General features: G+C 49.8%; 6 protein-coding genes across 6 annotated transcripts; 3 read left to right on the top strand and 3 right to left on the bottom strand.

Annotated features, from left to right (window-relative positions):
• Positions 1–145: 145 nt before the first annotated feature.
• On the top strand, positions 146–911 carry Pmar_PMAR003259 (hypothetical protein; the record flags this gene model as incomplete). Its single annotated transcript, XM_002776078.1, has 5 exons — positions 146–202; positions 248–338; positions 401–498; positions 539–603; positions 806–911. 5 exons carry the CDS (start codon positions 146–148, stop codon positions 909–911), a joined length of 417 nt encoding a protein of 138 aa, XP_002776124.1.
• A 1,250-nt stretch (positions 912–2,161) lies between these two features.
• Positions 2,162–2,677, top strand: Pmar_PMAR003258 (ribosomal protein P1, putative). The gene is made up of 2 exons (XM_002776077.1): positions 2,162–2,343; positions 2,394–2,677. Exons 1-2 carry the CDS (start codon positions 2,200–2,202, stop codon positions 2,610–2,612), a joined length of 363 nt encoding a protein of 120 aa, XP_002776123.1. The 5' UTR covers positions 2,162–2,199; the 3' UTR covers positions 2,613–2,677.
• A 268-nt stretch (positions 2,678–2,945) lies between these two features.
• On the bottom strand, positions 2,946–3,678 carry Pmar_PMAR003257 (hypothetical protein). The gene has a single exon (XM_002776076.1). The coding sequence runs from the start codon at positions 3,495–3,497 to the stop codon at positions 3,138–3,140; it is 360 nt and encodes a 119-aa protein (XP_002776122.1). The 5' UTR covers positions 3,498–3,678; the 3' UTR covers positions 2,946–3,137.
• Positions 3,679–4,447: 769 nt separating this feature from the next.
• Pmar_PMAR003256 (hypothetical protein) lies at positions 4,448–5,280 on the top strand (the record flags this gene model as incomplete). Its single annotated transcript, XM_002776075.1, has 5 exons — positions 4,448–4,534; positions 4,580–4,722; positions 4,768–4,879; positions 4,927–5,031; positions 5,086–5,280. 5 exons carry the CDS (start codon positions 4,448–4,450, stop codon positions 5,278–5,280), a joined length of 642 nt encoding a protein of 213 aa, XP_002776121.1.
• A 4,039-nt stretch (positions 5,281–9,319) lies between these two features.
• Pmar_PMAR003255 (hypothetical protein) lies at positions 9,320–10,194 on the bottom strand (the record flags this gene model as incomplete). Its single annotated transcript, XM_002776074.1, has 2 exons — positions 9,320–9,899; positions 9,995–10,194. 2 exons carry the CDS (start codon positions 10,192–10,194, stop codon positions 9,320–9,322), a joined length of 780 nt encoding a protein of 259 aa, XP_002776120.1.
• Positions 10,195–10,520: 326 nt separating this feature from the next.
• Positions 10,521–16,669, bottom strand: Pmar_PMAR003254 (hypothetical protein; the record flags this gene model as incomplete). The annotated part of the gene is made up of 2 exons (XM_002776073.1): positions 10,521–14,905; positions 15,223–16,669. The coding sequence occupies 2 exons, from the start codon at positions 16,667–16,669 to the stop codon at positions 10,521–10,523; spliced, it is 5,832 nt and encodes a 1,943-aa protein (XP_002776119.1).
• Between the last annotated feature and the right edge of the window lie 833 nt (positions 16,670–17,502).

Here is a 17,502-nt window from a genome sequence, read left to right as displayed (position 1 = left end):
TTGACATATTATAATTGTATTATATATAAGTCGCACTGCACTCCAGAGCGGCTATCCTTATTCACCTCGTATTCGTGATGTTCGACTTAGTGTGGGGGGATAATTGCAGGGTGTGGGGATAGAACTCGCGCCCTTGGGTGTAACAATGCTCTCGGCGCCACCTACTGAGCTGTTGAGAGGATTGGAAGGTTATCGGCGGCAAGTACTGCTGACTCGTCGTTCCTATATGGTGATGATGGTGTCTTAGGTAGTGAGAGGCTTCAAAGTTATGGCGAAACCGAAGAAGCATTGGGAAGTTGATTTCTCCCAGTGGACTAAGGAGCGTGCAACAAGACTGAGTAAGGCGGGTCGTGGGGATCGAACCTTTGCGGGTCTGGGTAGTGCGGGTTTCACTACTTAGGGAAGAAGCAAGAACGGCTCTCCCAAGAAGCTAACGCGTATGATACCATCAGGATGTGCTATAGACGAGGTTTGGAAAAGTTGGTATATAACGGGGAGGTAGGGAGGTCCCTGGGTGCGCGGAAGATGGTTACTTTAGATTAGTAAGGACACAGCGAGCCGATGGGCTAAGATAGATGCTCAGCTCGTGGAGTTGCAGTCGAGGTAGTTTCGGGAGAAATTTTTATTAAATTTAATAAATTTTATAAAAAAAATTTCGAGGAAAAATTGGGAAATTATTATTGGTTTCTGCCAGAATTCGTATAATTAGCTTTGGGAACTCCTGAGCTCAGCTGAGGAGAGCGAACATATATTCCACCGAAGATGTTTTAGGAGGTTGTACGAAATTAATAAATTTCCCTGTTAGGCCTCGACAGTTGATGTTACACGATGCTCGGCAAAGGATGTTCCAACACTATATAAGGGAGCACTTCCCGAAGAAGCCTCTTGAGAAGGAGTCTGAGGGGGACTAACCGCATGATTTTATGAAGGGGTTTCTGCTATGAGTTTACTCCGCGTTGTAAGTCATCATCGCAATGCGGTGAGTGATGGGAATTGAAGAGTATGAAAGAGCACCTGCTAGTGAGCCGATCGGCCCCGTGGTGAGCCCAGCTCCCAGCGGTCAATGGGGTTGGCCGGTTGGACTATGTCTGACTAAGGTTGATGGACGTTCCAATTGTGAGTTGTATAATCTACCATAACGGACTTCGTGTATAACTCTGTTTCCATGTCGGATAACACAACGAGGAGAATGGCGAAGATGAAGAGCTGATTTTGTTAGTAGTTTGCAACTCCCCAACTCACCTAGCCGTAGACTAAGTATCACCAACCATCAGACTTCGGGGATGATAAAGGAAAATGTGGTCTTAACTCTGCGACGCTATGCCTTTGTGCAGTATTGTCCCAGGAACTCTGTCACTCTACATCTTAATCATCCTCAGTCCTACACATCTGGGCTCAGAGAGAGCCGGCCGCTTTAGGCGTAGTCGTTTCAAGAACAAAATGTCACCAACACATGTGGTTGACCATGCGCTCATTTTACCACACTGAATCCTTCAGTGTTTGGTTACGAGTACCGTTGGATACCGGTGTCCCGTAACAACATTTGAAATCTTCGGAAAGGATATCAGTAAATCGGGAGCTATGATTAAATCAATAGTTACAATGTCGGAGACGATGCTACTACTCGAAACGCCTCTTCTCCCTGTCATGAAAGGAACCTCTTGTGAATGACAGACTGAGCCGATCTATCTCATCTTGTTGCGTTGTTTGAAGCAGTGGTATGGCTGTCGATGAAAAATTGAACTTGAGGATCATCGGAGCCAAGGTGCATCGACCTGTCGTAGTGACTAAGTAGACTATCCACTAGATGCTCCATGCAGGTGCTCAGATATCTCTCGAGTTCCTTTGTGTAATTGAGTGATAGCTTAGAGGTTAAGGTGTTCGACTTTGTTGACGAAGGTTCTGGGTTCTATTATGGCAGGTCGTCATTTTAATCCATTTTCATAACCCCTAACAACCCGAGCACGTTGAATTTCTTGATCTTCTTTCCCTCACCTGTATTTTATAACTTCCTTAAAGTGCCTCTCCTTACCTTCATGAAATAGGCCCCAGGCTCACTTGAGGCAAATCATCAAGGTAGAAAACGTGCTGTCAATCTCGCTCGCCAAGGTAATCGATTATTCGATAGCGCTTAGATGAAGGTGTTCTGTACTATATCTGCCCACTGCAGACAGCTTAAACCGCTTTGCCTCTCTAGTCATGGCTGCTGTTCCTACTCACGATATCCCCGGCACTGAGCGTGATGAGCTCTTGTGCACCTACGCCGCCCTCCTCCTCCACGACTCGGATCTTGAGATCACTTCTGAGAACATCAACAGTCTCATCCACGCCAGTGGCGCTAGGGTAGGGAGGAAGTGGAGTTGCTTCTGCAAGTTGTGATTTCTCCTTTTCAGCACGTTGAGTCCTACTGGCCTGTTCTCTTCGCCCGCATGTTGAAGGGCAAGGACGTCTCTGAGATGCTCTCTGCTGCTGGCTCTGTTGGTGCCGTCGCTGCCGCCCCCGCTGGTGGTGCCGCCGCTGCTGGTGGCGAGGCTGCTCCTGCTGAGGAGGCTAAGGTTGAGGAGGAGGAAGAGGAGGAGGATGAGGATATGGGTTTCGACCTCTTCGATTAAGGGAAGCTTACCTTACTAGAGACCAATAGCTGCTGTCCGAGCCAGTAGTTGGCCTTGAAGGGTTTGTAGATTGTTGTTGAGTTTGTGAAGTGGGCGAGGAGTGGTATGATAATCGAGTAGTGGTTACTCAAAGTACATATAAACGGTAGTTAATCCTGATGAAGCCACTTCGGAGAGAAAGTAAGACAGCTTTGACCATCGTTGGTGATGAAGGGTTCTGATTGTAAGCAGTTTGCAAACGCCAAGCTGTCGGTGAAGATGATGAAATAATTGATAACGGTTCAGTAGCATAATTATCGTCGGGATAAAGGACTTTGAGATTGGTTTTATTGGAGGGTGTATTAGCCCTATATATGAAATTCCTGTTGCCGAGTCTGCCTAAGGCCGTTCAAGCAAGTGGGACTGCTACCTACCAGAGATGTGAACTTTTGTAGTTGGACTTAGTTCACTGCTGAGCAAGACAGGTGATGGTGATTTGGTGTTTGGCAGCATTTTTCGTTCATAATATACTTTCCCAAAAATTGTTTAATTTATTGTTCGCCCCTGGGATAGAAACGGTAACACCACGTGAGGAGTGGCAGGAGTGCAGAAGTATAGAGCTTCGTTTCTACTAGCCTCAACATTAGTGCTCTTGGGGTATGTGTGTCGCACGAAGGGAAGAGAACAGACTCTGGAGGGAGGGAGGGGTAGAGAGGAAGTACTTGGCATGCGTATGAAGGGGTAGTAGCATTCGGAATGCAGCATGAAACGTCTATTCGAACAACGACTTCCTACTTGACTGGTGTTTGGGATCTCCTCGAAGTGGGAGTATCGATAGATCATCGTGGAGGGCGTTGTTGCTGTCTTCAATGCAGTTGTAGGAAAGGGGACTGGGGTAGTCATCATTGAGGGGTCTGACTGCGGTGCGGAAGGGGTTGGTCATCGACAACTGGGAAGGTCAGCTCATCTCCACGTTGAGGGAGAGTGTGGGCAAACTCCTCTATGGGTTGTTGCTGTGATACCATCCTTCGTCGAGATCTCGGTCGTCAATCGCTGGTTAAGTTATTGAAGCTAGTAGTAGCATTTCCAGCTATCTCTTTATCGTAGACGTTTACCATCGCTAACGTTGTCGTGTTGGGAGCTCGGGAAGCATCTGCTCTTCGGCAGAGGTACTTCATGGTCATCCCGTCAAGACTGTTAGCCTCGGAAGCTAGTACGCTGAGGGCGAGTGATGTTAGAAGAGTGCTGACAACTCTGGCGAAGAAGAGAAGGAGTGGTATGGACATGTGGAGGGCCGCTTTAGCACAGTAGTACTGGGAAGGAAGAAGGAGAGGAGGAGGTATGGGAGCTCTCGTTAGGGCAGTAGATGTAATGGAGCCCAGGATGAACCCATCGCACCTGGATACGTCTTATATTCTGCACGCATGCACAAGGGCTCCTAGGAGCCTCGATGAAGGTATATCGTACGGGCGCATGAACCGCATTGTTGTTAGTTTTACGCTTTTTCCATCAGAATCGACAGCAGTGGTAAAAGCGTGTCTACGTCGTGCCATGGCTCGAGTGGATACTTTCTCTTGCCGAAGCCTGGCCGCTATCGCGACCTCATGTGTCCGCCTGGCAGCTGAGGATGGGTGCATAAAGTTGATGGGAGGGGAGGAGGGCATGCCGAGCATTACAGAAGTTTTCGATTGCTTCGCTGGAGCCTTGGGGAAGAGGCATAAACCTACGCAATCGAAGTGAACCTATTTTGTATCTTACCATGTTCGACCTTGGATACTCTTAGATACCGCGTGAAAGATGTCGCCCTCCTCTGCCATGCCTTCTCCAAATTTCCAACAGCCCTCACGATACACGTTATGTTCCAGCAGATCCTACGCGAAGACATCTTAGTCACCACCGAGGTCGATGGCGATGACGAGAGTACCATCCATGTGAAAGATTTGGTATTACTCTTCATACCGTAACTCTACCAAATCGTCCCTCGTCAGGCTCAGATCCTCTCGGCTTGCGCTCGAGTCTCAGTGAGAGACACGGAAGTGGTAGCGGCTTGTGCGCGGTTTATACCATCCCAATGCAAATTCATGGACGCTCAGGGCTTGGCCATAATCTGGCAGGCTCTAGCTAAATTGATGTCGGTGTTGAAGAGTCCACATTAGGGATGTACCAGTGAAATTAGGTACTCTGAAACAGTGACTAGAGTTGATGACGAGGGGAAGCCGATCGAACAGGAGGAGGGAAGGGAGAGGTCTGTTTATGCGGCATTACAGAGTCGGCTCGGCATGGTAGAAGTGACGGAGGTGTGGTATGAGTAGTGGCAATATTTGTAGCTGCTCAGGTGGTGCATCAGATGAGCTGGCAGGAGCTGGCCATGGTTGCTGGGGCGGCCTCGAGGACGAGAGCACACAGCTTGTGTGAAGACAACAACAGGGCATGGATGGAAGTAGATCCAGGATGTCCTCACCAGGGTTCGAACTTTGGGTCTTCGGGATGTCAGGTCAGTAAGGTTCTACTACACCATGCTTCCATCCGACTCGCTCCTCTGTCCGAACCTGACGTCCGCAGCCTGTCGGAGCTGGTTCACGGCCTGGGGCTGCTCATGAGCGTCCCGGCAACAGGGATGGGCACCACCCGTAGACCAGCCCAGACCGCCACCCCTGAGATCTCATGTGAAGTTGCCGACTTCCGTTAACGTCACACTTGACGACCTTCACCCTCAGGCCTCGCTGACCTCTACTCGAAGTTGATATCCTCCTCGTCGGCTGAGTTGCCTTCGTCCAGGCATTTGGCTCGGGCAGCGGCTGGATTCGCGTCTCTGGCTTTGGATCCGTCGCATATCTTCTGGCACCGTTTGGACCAAGCCTTCCCCGATGAAAAAATGGAAACAAAAAACGCTTCGCTCCGCCTGACTGATCCGACTGACATTGCTAATGCGACTCTTGCATTATCGATTGGAACCCATCAGTTGCCGAGGAGCTTCAGCTCGGCCTGGTTCGGCGAGGAGGGCAGTTGGTCGTTCTCGGCGCTAGCAGCAGTAGTGCACGCATGCGCACTGTGTGGGTATGGGGGGAACGAAATAGTTGCAGAGTTGGGGAGGAGGCTGGCCGCTCAGTGTTGGGAGTTGTATTCATTCGGTGGGGCTTTTGGTGAGAATAATTTGATAAAAACTGCGGCAGAACTTTGGTGGTTGCAAGGACGAGTTCCTGGGAGGCTCGGGAAGTATCTTAGAGAATCTTTGAGGTCGATGACACAAGATGCGAACAAGGTTACCAACCTCCTATTGCGTCAACCAGAGATCAGAGATCAACCACCAACCTCCGAAAAAGGGAGGATAGTCGAGTCATGGTCTTGCCAGTTTATCGACGGTTCACAACAGTCCAGAACTGTCACTAAATTACTCATTCGATCGGCCTCTGAAACAGCCCTGCCTACAAATGACATCACCCTTCTGAGAGATCTCATGGGTGTCACCCCTGATCAGAACGTATCCTCGGCTGTGAGGAAGTTAGCAGCTCTTTTGGGCGTTGCCTGGGAGGCTTACCCAGTTCCGATCCTCTACTACGCGCGGCCTGGCACGACTGAACAGCAAGTAGTCAACTTCATTATAGTGCGACGAAACGGATGGATACCATCCGATTTGATCCTTACGAGTTGGCATAATAAAGCCACGACTGTAGCTCTATACGCTGAAGACTCTTACAAATTCCAGTCATTCTTCGATGAGGGTCTCCTCACTGCATGATGATGTTTCTGAATTCACCACCAGTTGCGTTGCGAGTGGTATTAATCATCATTGGATCCCAACGGTTGGAGAAGTGTGGTACGTCCAGAGTGATTATATCTAATATCACCCGATTCCCCATCTTTTTTGAGGAATTCCGACTAACTCCATCTGAATCAGACGATCTGATTGCAAGTGTCGTCAAGCTTTATCACAACATGTAAGTGCATTAAGGACGTCTGCTTGTCGATGTCATCACCCTCTAGCAGCAGTCCTTCTGAGGCGGTCGGCACGCCCCCTCCTGGTTGCATCAGCGTCCTCCTCTTCGGTCCCGCACGAGATGTTCTAACTCCCCGAAGTGAGCCAATCCATGTCATCTACGATCACATTGTTCTCCTCAGCTAAGGTGGTATTCACTAAAGTTGGCCGCAATAGGACAGTCGGCGGAGTTCGGACCAGTTTGGCTTCTGACTACCCCCAGTTAGCTCGAGTAAGCTCTTACCATCTCAAAAGCCCCCACGTAGTCTACTCTTCAGTTACTACCACGATCGATCTTCGCATTGAACGAGGAGTACGTGGCGCTCGACCGAGAGGCTACAACACAGATTAAACCTAATGATGAGCTTGCACTCATTCCTCCTATCAGTGGTGGATAATTTCGTGGCGCGTGACGTTTTTATTCTCGCATTTCTACCTCTACGCTACGGCTCAGAGTTCACTCTCTGTGGGGATACTCTGTATACGACTCATCCGAATAGTCGACACCCATCGCAATCCTCTCGTGAATCTAGATCTATTGAGGTCACAACTGCAACACGTTCAGATAAAACAAAGCCGTTTCGTAACCATTTCGGATGGACACGCCGATCACTACAAATTGGAGTCTACGATCGTTATTCCAGAGGCAGCCCCTCGACAACCTCTCTTTTCGGAGATCAACGGATAGATCACTAGAGAGGAGCCTCCTCGGCAAAGGCCGCAGCATTTTTAGTTGTTCATTATAGACCAAGCTATCAAGCTTATCACGATATCCACATACAAGCTGGCTGTATCCCTCTCCGTCGTCCGTGCCATTCAACCATGCTTTGTAACGCTGTTTGTACCGTCCAAAACTATCAAGTTCTTGCACGTTCCGGCCAGTAACGGAATAGTGAGTAAATTCCCATTAACAATCCAACACCCGAGTCGTGAATCAACCCTCCACTCAAAAACATCAGAACCCTTACTGCCAATCGAGAAGGCAAAATCAGCTCCAACCCAGATTCCAACACGGTAGCGTCAATCTGCCCATTGAAGAGGTCGAGGCTCCTGGTACTTTCCCGGGTTGTTGTACAACCCGCGTTGGCGAGCATCTTCTAATATCGCCTTCGACCCCCGCCCCGTGCCATAGAGGGAGCTGTCGAGCTTCTCCCAATGCCGATAAGAGTTGATGATAACTCAGCACCGAATTGATGGAGACCTCCGGAACGACCTCCCAGACTTGCTCTTACTACGGCATGCCTTGTTACTTGTAGACCACTGAATGGCCTCAAGAGGGTCGGAAAGGATGCAAAATAGCCTCCGGAGGTCTCGGTAGTACTCATACCGGACTCCTATTGCTAATCTTGAACGGTCGTGTTAAAGCGCTTCTTCGGAACTGCTGATAATATACCACAACACGGTATGAGCGTTTATGACGAACTCAACAAGACAGACAATAGAGAGACTCTGCTCCTCGTAATAATAATAATGATGAGGATCGAATTCGACATGTCGTTAGTAGTAGCCTTACAACCTCACCCTGGCACACCGGGCGGGCCTCGAGGCATCCGGTTGCAGCCGAGAGCTTCTACGAATGGTATCTATCAGAGCGTCCCAAAAAATGAGATGGAGGGACTCCCCTTAACCCACTCGAGTCGACCACAGTGGGGTCGTCGTTGAGATCATCATTGACCTCCTTGAGGTGCGCTAGATCAGGGTAGTCACCAAAGTCTTCAACTACCTACAGAGTAGTGCCAAACGCATAAGGGGGGTGAACATACATCAGTGAAAGCACTAGATAAACTACTACGTCTCGATGCGAGACTACTCCTACCTCCTCGTCGTCTAAGCATACCATCGCCGCATGCATCTGAATACCCGACCGTTGTTCGAGTCGTTCCAACCCCTCCCCATCGTACTTCTCATTTTTGTGGACTTTCTAATAATTCGCCTCCAATGCCGATCGTCTTGGCTGGGAGGCGAGTACCGTAAATCGTACAACGGATGGTTCTCATGAGCAAAATAAGGCGGACAGGCGTCGTAGTCGCTGGTCCACCACTCAGATAACTGACCAGCAGTCGATACCAATAACGTCCATACCACACCATCCACACTTCTTGGGGAGATTCCATCTGCCCAAGCAGTCTCGGCGGTGTACTAAACTCCGCCTCCTCATCAACAATACTGTCTCTTCTTCTACTCAATCGAGAACTCTTCCGACATCTTGCTGGCTTGAAGGGTACGTCCTTTTTCCCTACGGAAAGTCCATATACAACCCAGCAGAGGGTATGCTTCTATCACTCTCCCTTACGTGGTGGTCTGGTAGTTTGAGAACCCCTCGATACCCCAACGGTGCTCTTTCTAGCTGTGGAATGCGAGTGAGCTGAATCATCAACCACAGCGTGGAGCCTCGATGATCGTCGAAGGGCCACTGGCCCGGCCATAGAACATGACAAGCCTGCCACCATCGACTTCTTTAATTCAGCGTTGATTCACGGAGTAGCATATTAAACCCTCCTGCTTCTCGCGCTGCGGAATACCCGCATTCGTATTCGTACCATAGGAAGCAGTGATACTGTGGCTTGGGTTTACTGCACGGAGGGGCCCCTCCATCGCAAATAGTCTCTTTTTTCGACAAACATGACATCCATCGCTCCGCTGGCACGCATAGGTTAAGCGTGTTGCATAAAGTCTGTTAAGGTGTCAGCTATAGATTATACAAAGAAGAGCAAGAGAGCAAGATATCTATCTTGTTATCATTGATAAGTTATCAACACTCTCCCGCCGCAGAAGTGACTATCTTCAAGTTATCAATATATTCATAGGACAGAGAAGGAGAGTTAATAGGAGATATAGCAGCTACAGCTCCTTTAATAGCACGGACCACGTAGACCTGGTCAACAAGCCATTTCTGGCTGAGCTTAGATCTACCAAAGTTGTATCGGAGAACATGGTCCCCAACAGATAAGACAGAAAAGTCGGAACGGGCAGCAGAAGTATGAGCAAAGGTAGATCGAACACGAAGAACTGAGTCCACATTTTCGGCGGAAATCCGGGCCCACTTACAATCAGAGGAAATTCTCAAACTGACATCGTGTAGCAACTTATCAGCATCAGCTCGATCAGGCATTCGGAGAGGAATGAAATGATCCAAGCTATCATGAGCTTGCTTCGATAGGACCTGACTGGGAGATATAGCTGGGGGTAGACAACGACCGTGGACGAAATGCAGGTCGCTACTGAAGGAGCTGGAGGATGGAGAAGAGCGAACAATATTATTAACAATGTAGCATACCCTAGCCATCAAGATTGCCCAGTGAATCTTATTGCCAGTCTGCTGGATGAGACATCTTAACATAAAATTCACCAATCTGCGGCGGGATTCATGCCAGCCATTTAATCGACTAGCCGCTAGTCACTAGCGTGTCCCGGGCTCCGTGCCCACCTAATGCAAAGGGCCTTGCTCCATGCCACTGCAGCAGTACTTGTTAAGCGAGCGTCTGAATCGGAGAGCAAACCCAGAGGGTAACCACGAGCTAGAAAAATGCCCTCCAAAGCAATAAGGGTTAAATGGGTAGGAGCGTTGTCGGGAACAATAGCGTAGGTAACATAACCAGTTAAAGCGTCGACCACCAACAAAGACATCAATGAATCATAATGAGGAGTGCGGAACTCATCTTGGCAAAAGGACCGATAAGGTCGATTCCTAAGAGTTCCCAGGGCTGGGCTGCTTTGGTAAGGTGAGAACCGAGAGTATGATTAACGGTTCGAGACTGCCGTTGCGCTTGACAAATGACACAGCGCTTTTGGGCCTTCAAGTACTCTGAGAGATAATAGGATTAACAAACGAAACTCGCACTTGAGCCAAGATGGCTACGGTGTTATCCAATGAAGGATCTGGTTTTAACTACGAACGTACGCACATCGCGCGGGGGCTCGCGTGTCGATCAAGAACAAGCGGGCGCCCACGATCAGCGCACGATATGATAAGTAGCCGAGGACAAGTCAAGAGTAGAAATTTCGCTATGGATATCATCCCACTCGATATCAACATCACCGGAGGCACGAACAGCAACAACCGTACCCCTATAATAACGCTTTTGCGGTCGTTTACGACCGGGAATGATTACATCATATAGTACACTGAGACGCATACCAACTAAGCTCGGAAGAGTAGTATCACAGTTGTCTCTAGTACTATCACGCCCCCCTTGGCGAACCGAGTCGGTCGATGAGAGCGACCCGAGTCGCCACACAGCAGAGGACAGGTCAACAATCTCAGGCACATTACCGTTCTTGAGCTTGACCCAAACCTCACCTGAATAGTTACAGGGATCAAAGCAGATCTGGGCTTCACGCTCACAAGACCCAGAGCCCAGCACAATAGGCATACCAACTCGACTAACATTAGACTGCTCGGGGCTAATGTGAGAGTGCGCTCGCAAAAGAACGATGTTATACAGATTCTCCAGGGTGATCAAACCGGAAGGGAATCGAACTCGGACTCGACGGCCAGATACCAGTTCGATAACATGACCAAGACGAAAGGACATACCAAGTTTTCTACCACCCATGTAGACGAGTACGGCATCGCCAGGAGCGAACTCAGCGGGGGTGACACCGCGGGACTTAGCGCGAACCGAAGAGCACGAGTGCTTCTTTAACTCACTCCAGAGCCAAGACACAAAGGCGTTGCGGAACGCTCTGACGCGGTATGGCGCGAAGTTAGTAGCAAACTCAGCATCGTCCATAGTCGAACCGGAATACAGACAACCGAGTCGGCGAGTACGACCATAACATAAAGCATCAGGAGTGATCACGTCCGAGCCGTTCTCGCTCACATAATAAGTACCCAATGGTCTCGTATTCATCAGAAGCATGAGCTCCTCGAGAAGTTGTTGCTCACGAACGGAATCATCAGGCCATCGGCCAGCAGAACTCCGCAAGAGAACTCTCAAGCGATCTCCTGCGATATCATGCAGCTTTTCAGAACCGAGCTCCCATGGCGAACGACTAGATGTAAGCTCCACGGATGCATTCAACAAAGTAGCAGCGCGATCGACGAAGTTCGTCACAGAACGGAAATACGACGCTCGATCGCTACGAATGATACGGACACCCCCCGTACGGAGTTGGAGAATCTTCAACACTCTTAGAGCTTCTTCCGAGGTCTCCGACTCCACTCGAAAGAAAGAGATGTGCTTCGAGAAGCAACACATAGCAGACAACAATTTAATCTTGTCGCCGACAGCATAATAATCAATAGCGACTTTATAATACGGACACTTCGTGTTCAATTTTACAACGTCGGTACGAACGGAAGGAAGAGCATTCCAATAACGACGAGCTCTCAACGTTCGACAGACTACACATAAGCGAAGAAGATCTCTCATCTGACTCGTGCCCGAAGGCAAATGAAAGTCCTCAACGTAAGACAGAGATGGTCGCAGACCTTGATGTCCACAACGACGATGAGCTTCGAGCAAAATTTTCTCACGAAGAGCGACAGAAGACTTAGGTATCACGAACTGTCGCAGCTCGAAACCAAATGGAGTACCAGACCGGAAGACTACCAGATCGTTGTCCTGAACATAGGGACCAGAAGGAGTGGGGCTCTCTCGAATCAGTCTCGAACAGATGTCATCGGACTGTTGTGCGGAATGAACCAAAGCGCGAATATCACGGTCATTAGGAAGACTTGGATACTCGAGCTCCTCCAAAGCCTCACGTCCTTTACAGTTGGCCTTCAATACCCTCAAGATAAATCGAAGAGCCTTAACGGCGTGAAATGCTTGGGACAAGTCATAGCACTGATGAGATATCTGGTCGGCGAAAGATGACGAAGATGCTTCAGAAGGAAGTAGAGCGATCAAGTCAGCACCGAGATCAGAGGCCACATTCTCGGACTCCAACTCTGAGAATAGCCGCGAACGGTCCAAAGCCGACCTTGCAAAGTCGTCGATCAAAATGCATAACAAGTCCTTGGTTTCTTCATCATCATCCGTAGGCCAAAAGATCTCTCCAGACTCAATGTCGCCTGCTAGTGCGTCCGCCAGTGATAGACCATTACCACATGGACGATCGAACAAACGTGACAGACGATCCGCCTCAAGATTCGGCGAACCCTTAACATGCAGAACGGAGACTGAAGCATGGCGCCTCAGAAACTTGATCTCATCCGCAATAGCGAGGATAAGACGGCCAATAGCGCGCTTCTCAACGGCTTTACTGCGCGTGAACAAACTAGAGGCGTCTTGTGCTGACCAAGCTATACAAGCACGATTGTCCGAGCGGACCGAAATCGACAAAGGCTCACGACACACACAGTGCTCAACCTGGTGAGCCACGAGTTTACTCAAAGTTCGCAGACCCAACAAAAGAGTCATCAACTCTCTCCTATTTGAGTGGTACAGACGCTGGCGTTTAGACCAACGAAACGCTTCACTACAGATCACAGGGCTAGAAGATATATCGAAATCATCGCTCTTATCTCCGCCCCCCTCGGTGGAAGACACAATCAAAAATCCTCCGCCCGATCGGGAAGCATCGCACGCCAATGTTAGAGCAGAGATCGGCTCAGATGACGACGAACAGGGAGAAGTATGAGAACAATCACAATTATCAGTAAGTTCACGCATCCACATCAGAAGAGCAGTGAAAACCGCGAATTGAGCTGTAGTCATTGAGGTAACAAGATTAATTCTCTCAGACCAGGGCTCTTTGTTGAAAGCTTTACCAATCAAAGCACGCATAGCATCAGCAGCTGCTCGGCAATCAGGGTGACGCTTTGCGGGATCAAAACCGATTTTTCCACAGATGGAGTAAATCTCAGACTTGGAAGTCTCGAACGAGGTATCAGAAACCACAAAGTCACGCACCGATCGGAGTCGAGACGATCTATCACACGACAGAATCAAGTTATCATCAATATAATAGAAGTTAACTCCGAGCACGGGAAGCTTCTCAGAGATAGGAACACCGAGAGAAGACAGGAGCCGAGTCATGGCGTCACTCACAGAAGCACAACAAATGAACCGGAGCTTTGCAAGCTGGACGCCAAAGCCACACGCAAACATGGCAAAGAGCAAAACCTTCACATTATTAATAACAGCATCAGAACTACCGCCGATGACGAAGTCGTCGACAAACAAGCTCCAGAGACATACCATGAAGAGACAAGATATGGCTGCAACCAGCTTGCCGAACGAGCTCAAGAGACCACAGGGACCAAAGACCAGACCAAAACACATACGCGAACTCCAATACGTGGAAGTAGCAGCACCTAGCTGTAGAATTAAATTCTGCAAGCGAACCCGATAGAAGGCTTGCTTAGCATCGACAGTCGCCATCACTGGTGGGGACTGCCACCGCAGACAGCCTATAACTACAAAGGCATCAGGCGCCTCACTACTGGCCTTAGGGAGACCGCGATTCAATTCTCGGCAGTCCAACACCAACCGTGGCTTCCTGTTCATCGAAGGCCCGACCATGAACACCGGTATGACTGGAGACATGGAAGAAATAGTTGGTACTACCGGCGGAGCTCGAACCCACCAAAAACGTTTCACGTAGTCCTCGATAAGATCAAAGTACGCTTTTCGATTTTCAGCAGATAAACGATCGTACAGAGCACCAGCACAGCTCCGCGTTTCGCGCACGGAATCACTTTCAAAACCAGCGAACTTGATTTCAAATGTGTAACGTTGTTGGAGGGTGTCACGAACCTCAACTGGTAACAGCTTACGTAATCGAACGGAGAGACGATCGCCAGGACATTTCAACAGAGGAGCCCATCCCTCGTCACAGAGGGCATTCAGAACGTCCATCACACGGCTAATAGTCTTGGTACCCAACGGGATAGGGAAGCCAAGATCAACAGAATCGTCACAAGAGGGCTGTACACGAACGCCAGGTAGGTTCAAATCAGGAGGTTCACAGCCTTCAGGAAGCACTTGCAAGATACTCAGGTCGTCACTCGAAGGGTAGGAAGGATCTCTCACAGCGTTCTGATATACGCAGACTCCACGAACGGCAGCATAAGACGAACCACGAATCTCGAGTTGCCAGTAGGACAGTAGATTTCGACCCGCAAGTACACACCAAGTAGAAGAACCTCTCCAGAAAGATTTCACAACCAAAACACGGAGTCGGATACGAACCTCGCCCAGGACAAGAGGATCAGCACAATCATGCGGGAACAATCCAAGGATGGTTTCAACGACGGCGGACACTTCCCGCCTAGAACCATCAGCAAGGCGAACAGAGCTCAAATCTGCTTCACACTCCTCGAACGGAGAGCCAGGGCCGCAGCACAGATCTGACGAGTCCGACAACAACAGATAGCTAAGACCGGCCCCTGAATCAATAAAGACCGGTGTGGGCAGGGTAGAACGCACATCCGAGGGGGAAGTGACCTTCCCGCGTATAATAATTTCGGGCGGATGGCGCTTAGACTTTACAAAGAGCAGAGAATCAAAAGTAGACAAGGGTACATCCTCGACAAGATCGAGGTCATGTGAGACACCAGCATAATCATCGGAATGGTCGACTCGGAGAATAGTCTCACAAATATCTTCGGCCGACCGGTCTAGTTTCCCGTCTCCGAGGAAGCATTAGCTCCGGCAGCGACTTGGCGCCCTCGGAATTGGAAGGGTCTGATTCGAAACTGATCACTTTCAATCTCTTTAACAGCATTGAGACCTTCCGTCTTGTTGTTGTAGGCCACAAACCACAGCTGTCCTTTTCCCGAACGAAGTGAGATTGTCTTAGACTCATCCGAGCGAACCACTTTATCAGAGGGGCCTTGTACCCCAGGCCCACCGATCACATAGACAGCCGCAAACTTAGAGGCCCACTTCGATAGATTCTCTCTCTTATGCTTGGGGTTCCCGTCGTGTAATTGGGAGAGAGTGTCAATGGCGGCACGCGTGTGCAAAGTTGTGCGTGCAGCCTCCTTCTCAGACGCCTTTGCAGAACTTGACTGTAGAGTAAGCTTGATCGAAGCATCACGGAAGACACGACAGCTCTTCCTTATGCACCTCACTACAGTTGGTCCCACACGAACACCATCGAAGGGCAAAAGGAGCTCCCACTCGAGATCCTCAGAGGTAGTGCATTCGGTGTCACGCGACACCCCGGTGGAGTGGTGGACGGACTCGATCACATCCAAGCGTAGATTCTCAGGCAACTTATTGACAACCGCGCGAACCATGACCCTTCTCTCGGAGGCCTCATCCTTGTAAACATCTTGATAAAGATGGTAGAGCGCAGAGCATTTCCGAAGGAAGTCATCCGCGTGCTCCAAGCCCCCGAACTTCAAGGACTGGAGAGCCGATCGGTACTCGTCCCTCAGCTGGTCCTTACGAGAGAACTGCTGCCAGAGTTCATGACGAATAGAAGCCCAATCATACCTCGTTGTCCTTGCAACCTCATGAGCGACAGCCAATGCTGCAGGGCATGGCTTCAGACTCGTCGCTAACTTCGTGAAGCAGGTAAGCTTAAACTTCGCGTGCGGGACGAACGAACCGGAGGCGCTGAACTGTCCAGCACCAGCCTCCACGAACAGATTTTCTACAAGGGAAACATGAGAAGCTACATGAGGACCAGACTGCACTTCAGGTACGGGCAATCGGTTCAGGTCAGCCAACGTTGTAGGTGGGCGTTCATCCACTCTAGGGACCGGATCAATCACGTTGCCGGCCCGGCTCGGGGTGAAGCTCACATATTGGGGGGACTCAAGGACTCCCTCACGATCGTTTGGAGGTGAAGAAGTCGTATTCTGATCCTCGACACTCAAACGAGCTTGGATTGCACGTGACAATCCTGCCTGACGGGCCAGATCACTGCGCTCAGCGTCGATGGTAGCCTGAGCCTCAGCAATGTTAGTCTCGATCTCAGAGATACGGGTCAGGGCGGCAGATTCGCGCCCTTGTAAGTCGTCCAGAACCTGCGAGTTGTCGTCCGAACCGTCGTCGATCACATTATTAAGGTCTTCACGGACTTGGGCTAGGGAGCGGCGAGCCCTGGCAAGCTCACGACGAAGCCTTTGTAGATCAGATTGATGACCAGTAGATGAGACGGTGGTAGCGGGGGGAGGGGGAGATCTCCCAGGTGTCGCCATAATAGGATTAACAAACGAAACTCGCACTTGAGCCAAGATGGCTACGGTGTTATCCAATGAAGGATCTGGTTTTAACTACGAACGTACGCACATCGCGCGGGGGCTCGCGTGTCGATCAAGAACAAGCGGGCGCCCACGATCAGCGCACGATATGATAAGTAGCCGAGGACAAGTCAAGAGTAGAACATACATCGGACCGAGGCTCGATTGGATCGAGATATCGAAAATCGATCGATTGTTCGGTGCTAATCAATCGAGGATGCTGCGGCGGGCAGACGAATCGATTCGATTCGAGGAATCGATCCACCTCGAAATTCGAAATTCATTGAAATGCTCTCCTACGTCAGCATTGAGGGTTACTTATAGGGTCTACAGCACCTGTCATATTATTGCAACAATTCAGGATGCCTTTAGCAAAGCACTTCCACGAGAAGAAAAAGTAAGGGTCGAGGCTAGACCGCTCAGTTGATAGCCACAGGCACTGGGAGGCTGTCTGATTATCTGACTCGGATAGACTCCATCAGCGAGATACTGAATATCCGCGCACGACCTTGCTGTTCGCCCGAGGCGAGTCGCTTTGCTGTGGCACGCTGCCAATTGCGGCGACAGCCAGATATTCTGCAGATGCCGATTCCCCGGGTCGGAAGGATGGTATTCCCCGGGTTCGGTCAGATTGCGCGTTTGCCTCGAGCCTCGACGAACCCTCGAGATAGTTCTTCGGTAATTCAGAAGAAGATTATCCAAATACTATTTCTGAGCATAATCCACACCGCAAATTCAATATCCCTAGTAGCGGCTACTAAGTAGCCTAATAACTCTAATAGTTATCGCAT

Source organism: Perkinsus marinus (assembly GCF_000006405.1).
Source record: "Perkinsus marinus ATCC 50983 genomic scaffold scf_1104296954470, whole genome shotgun sequence".
NCBI classification, from domain to species: domain Eukaryota; phylum Perkinsozoa; order Perkinsida; family Perkinsidae; genus Perkinsus; species Perkinsus marinus.
This window is presented reverse-complemented; position numbering and strand designations above follow the sequence as displayed.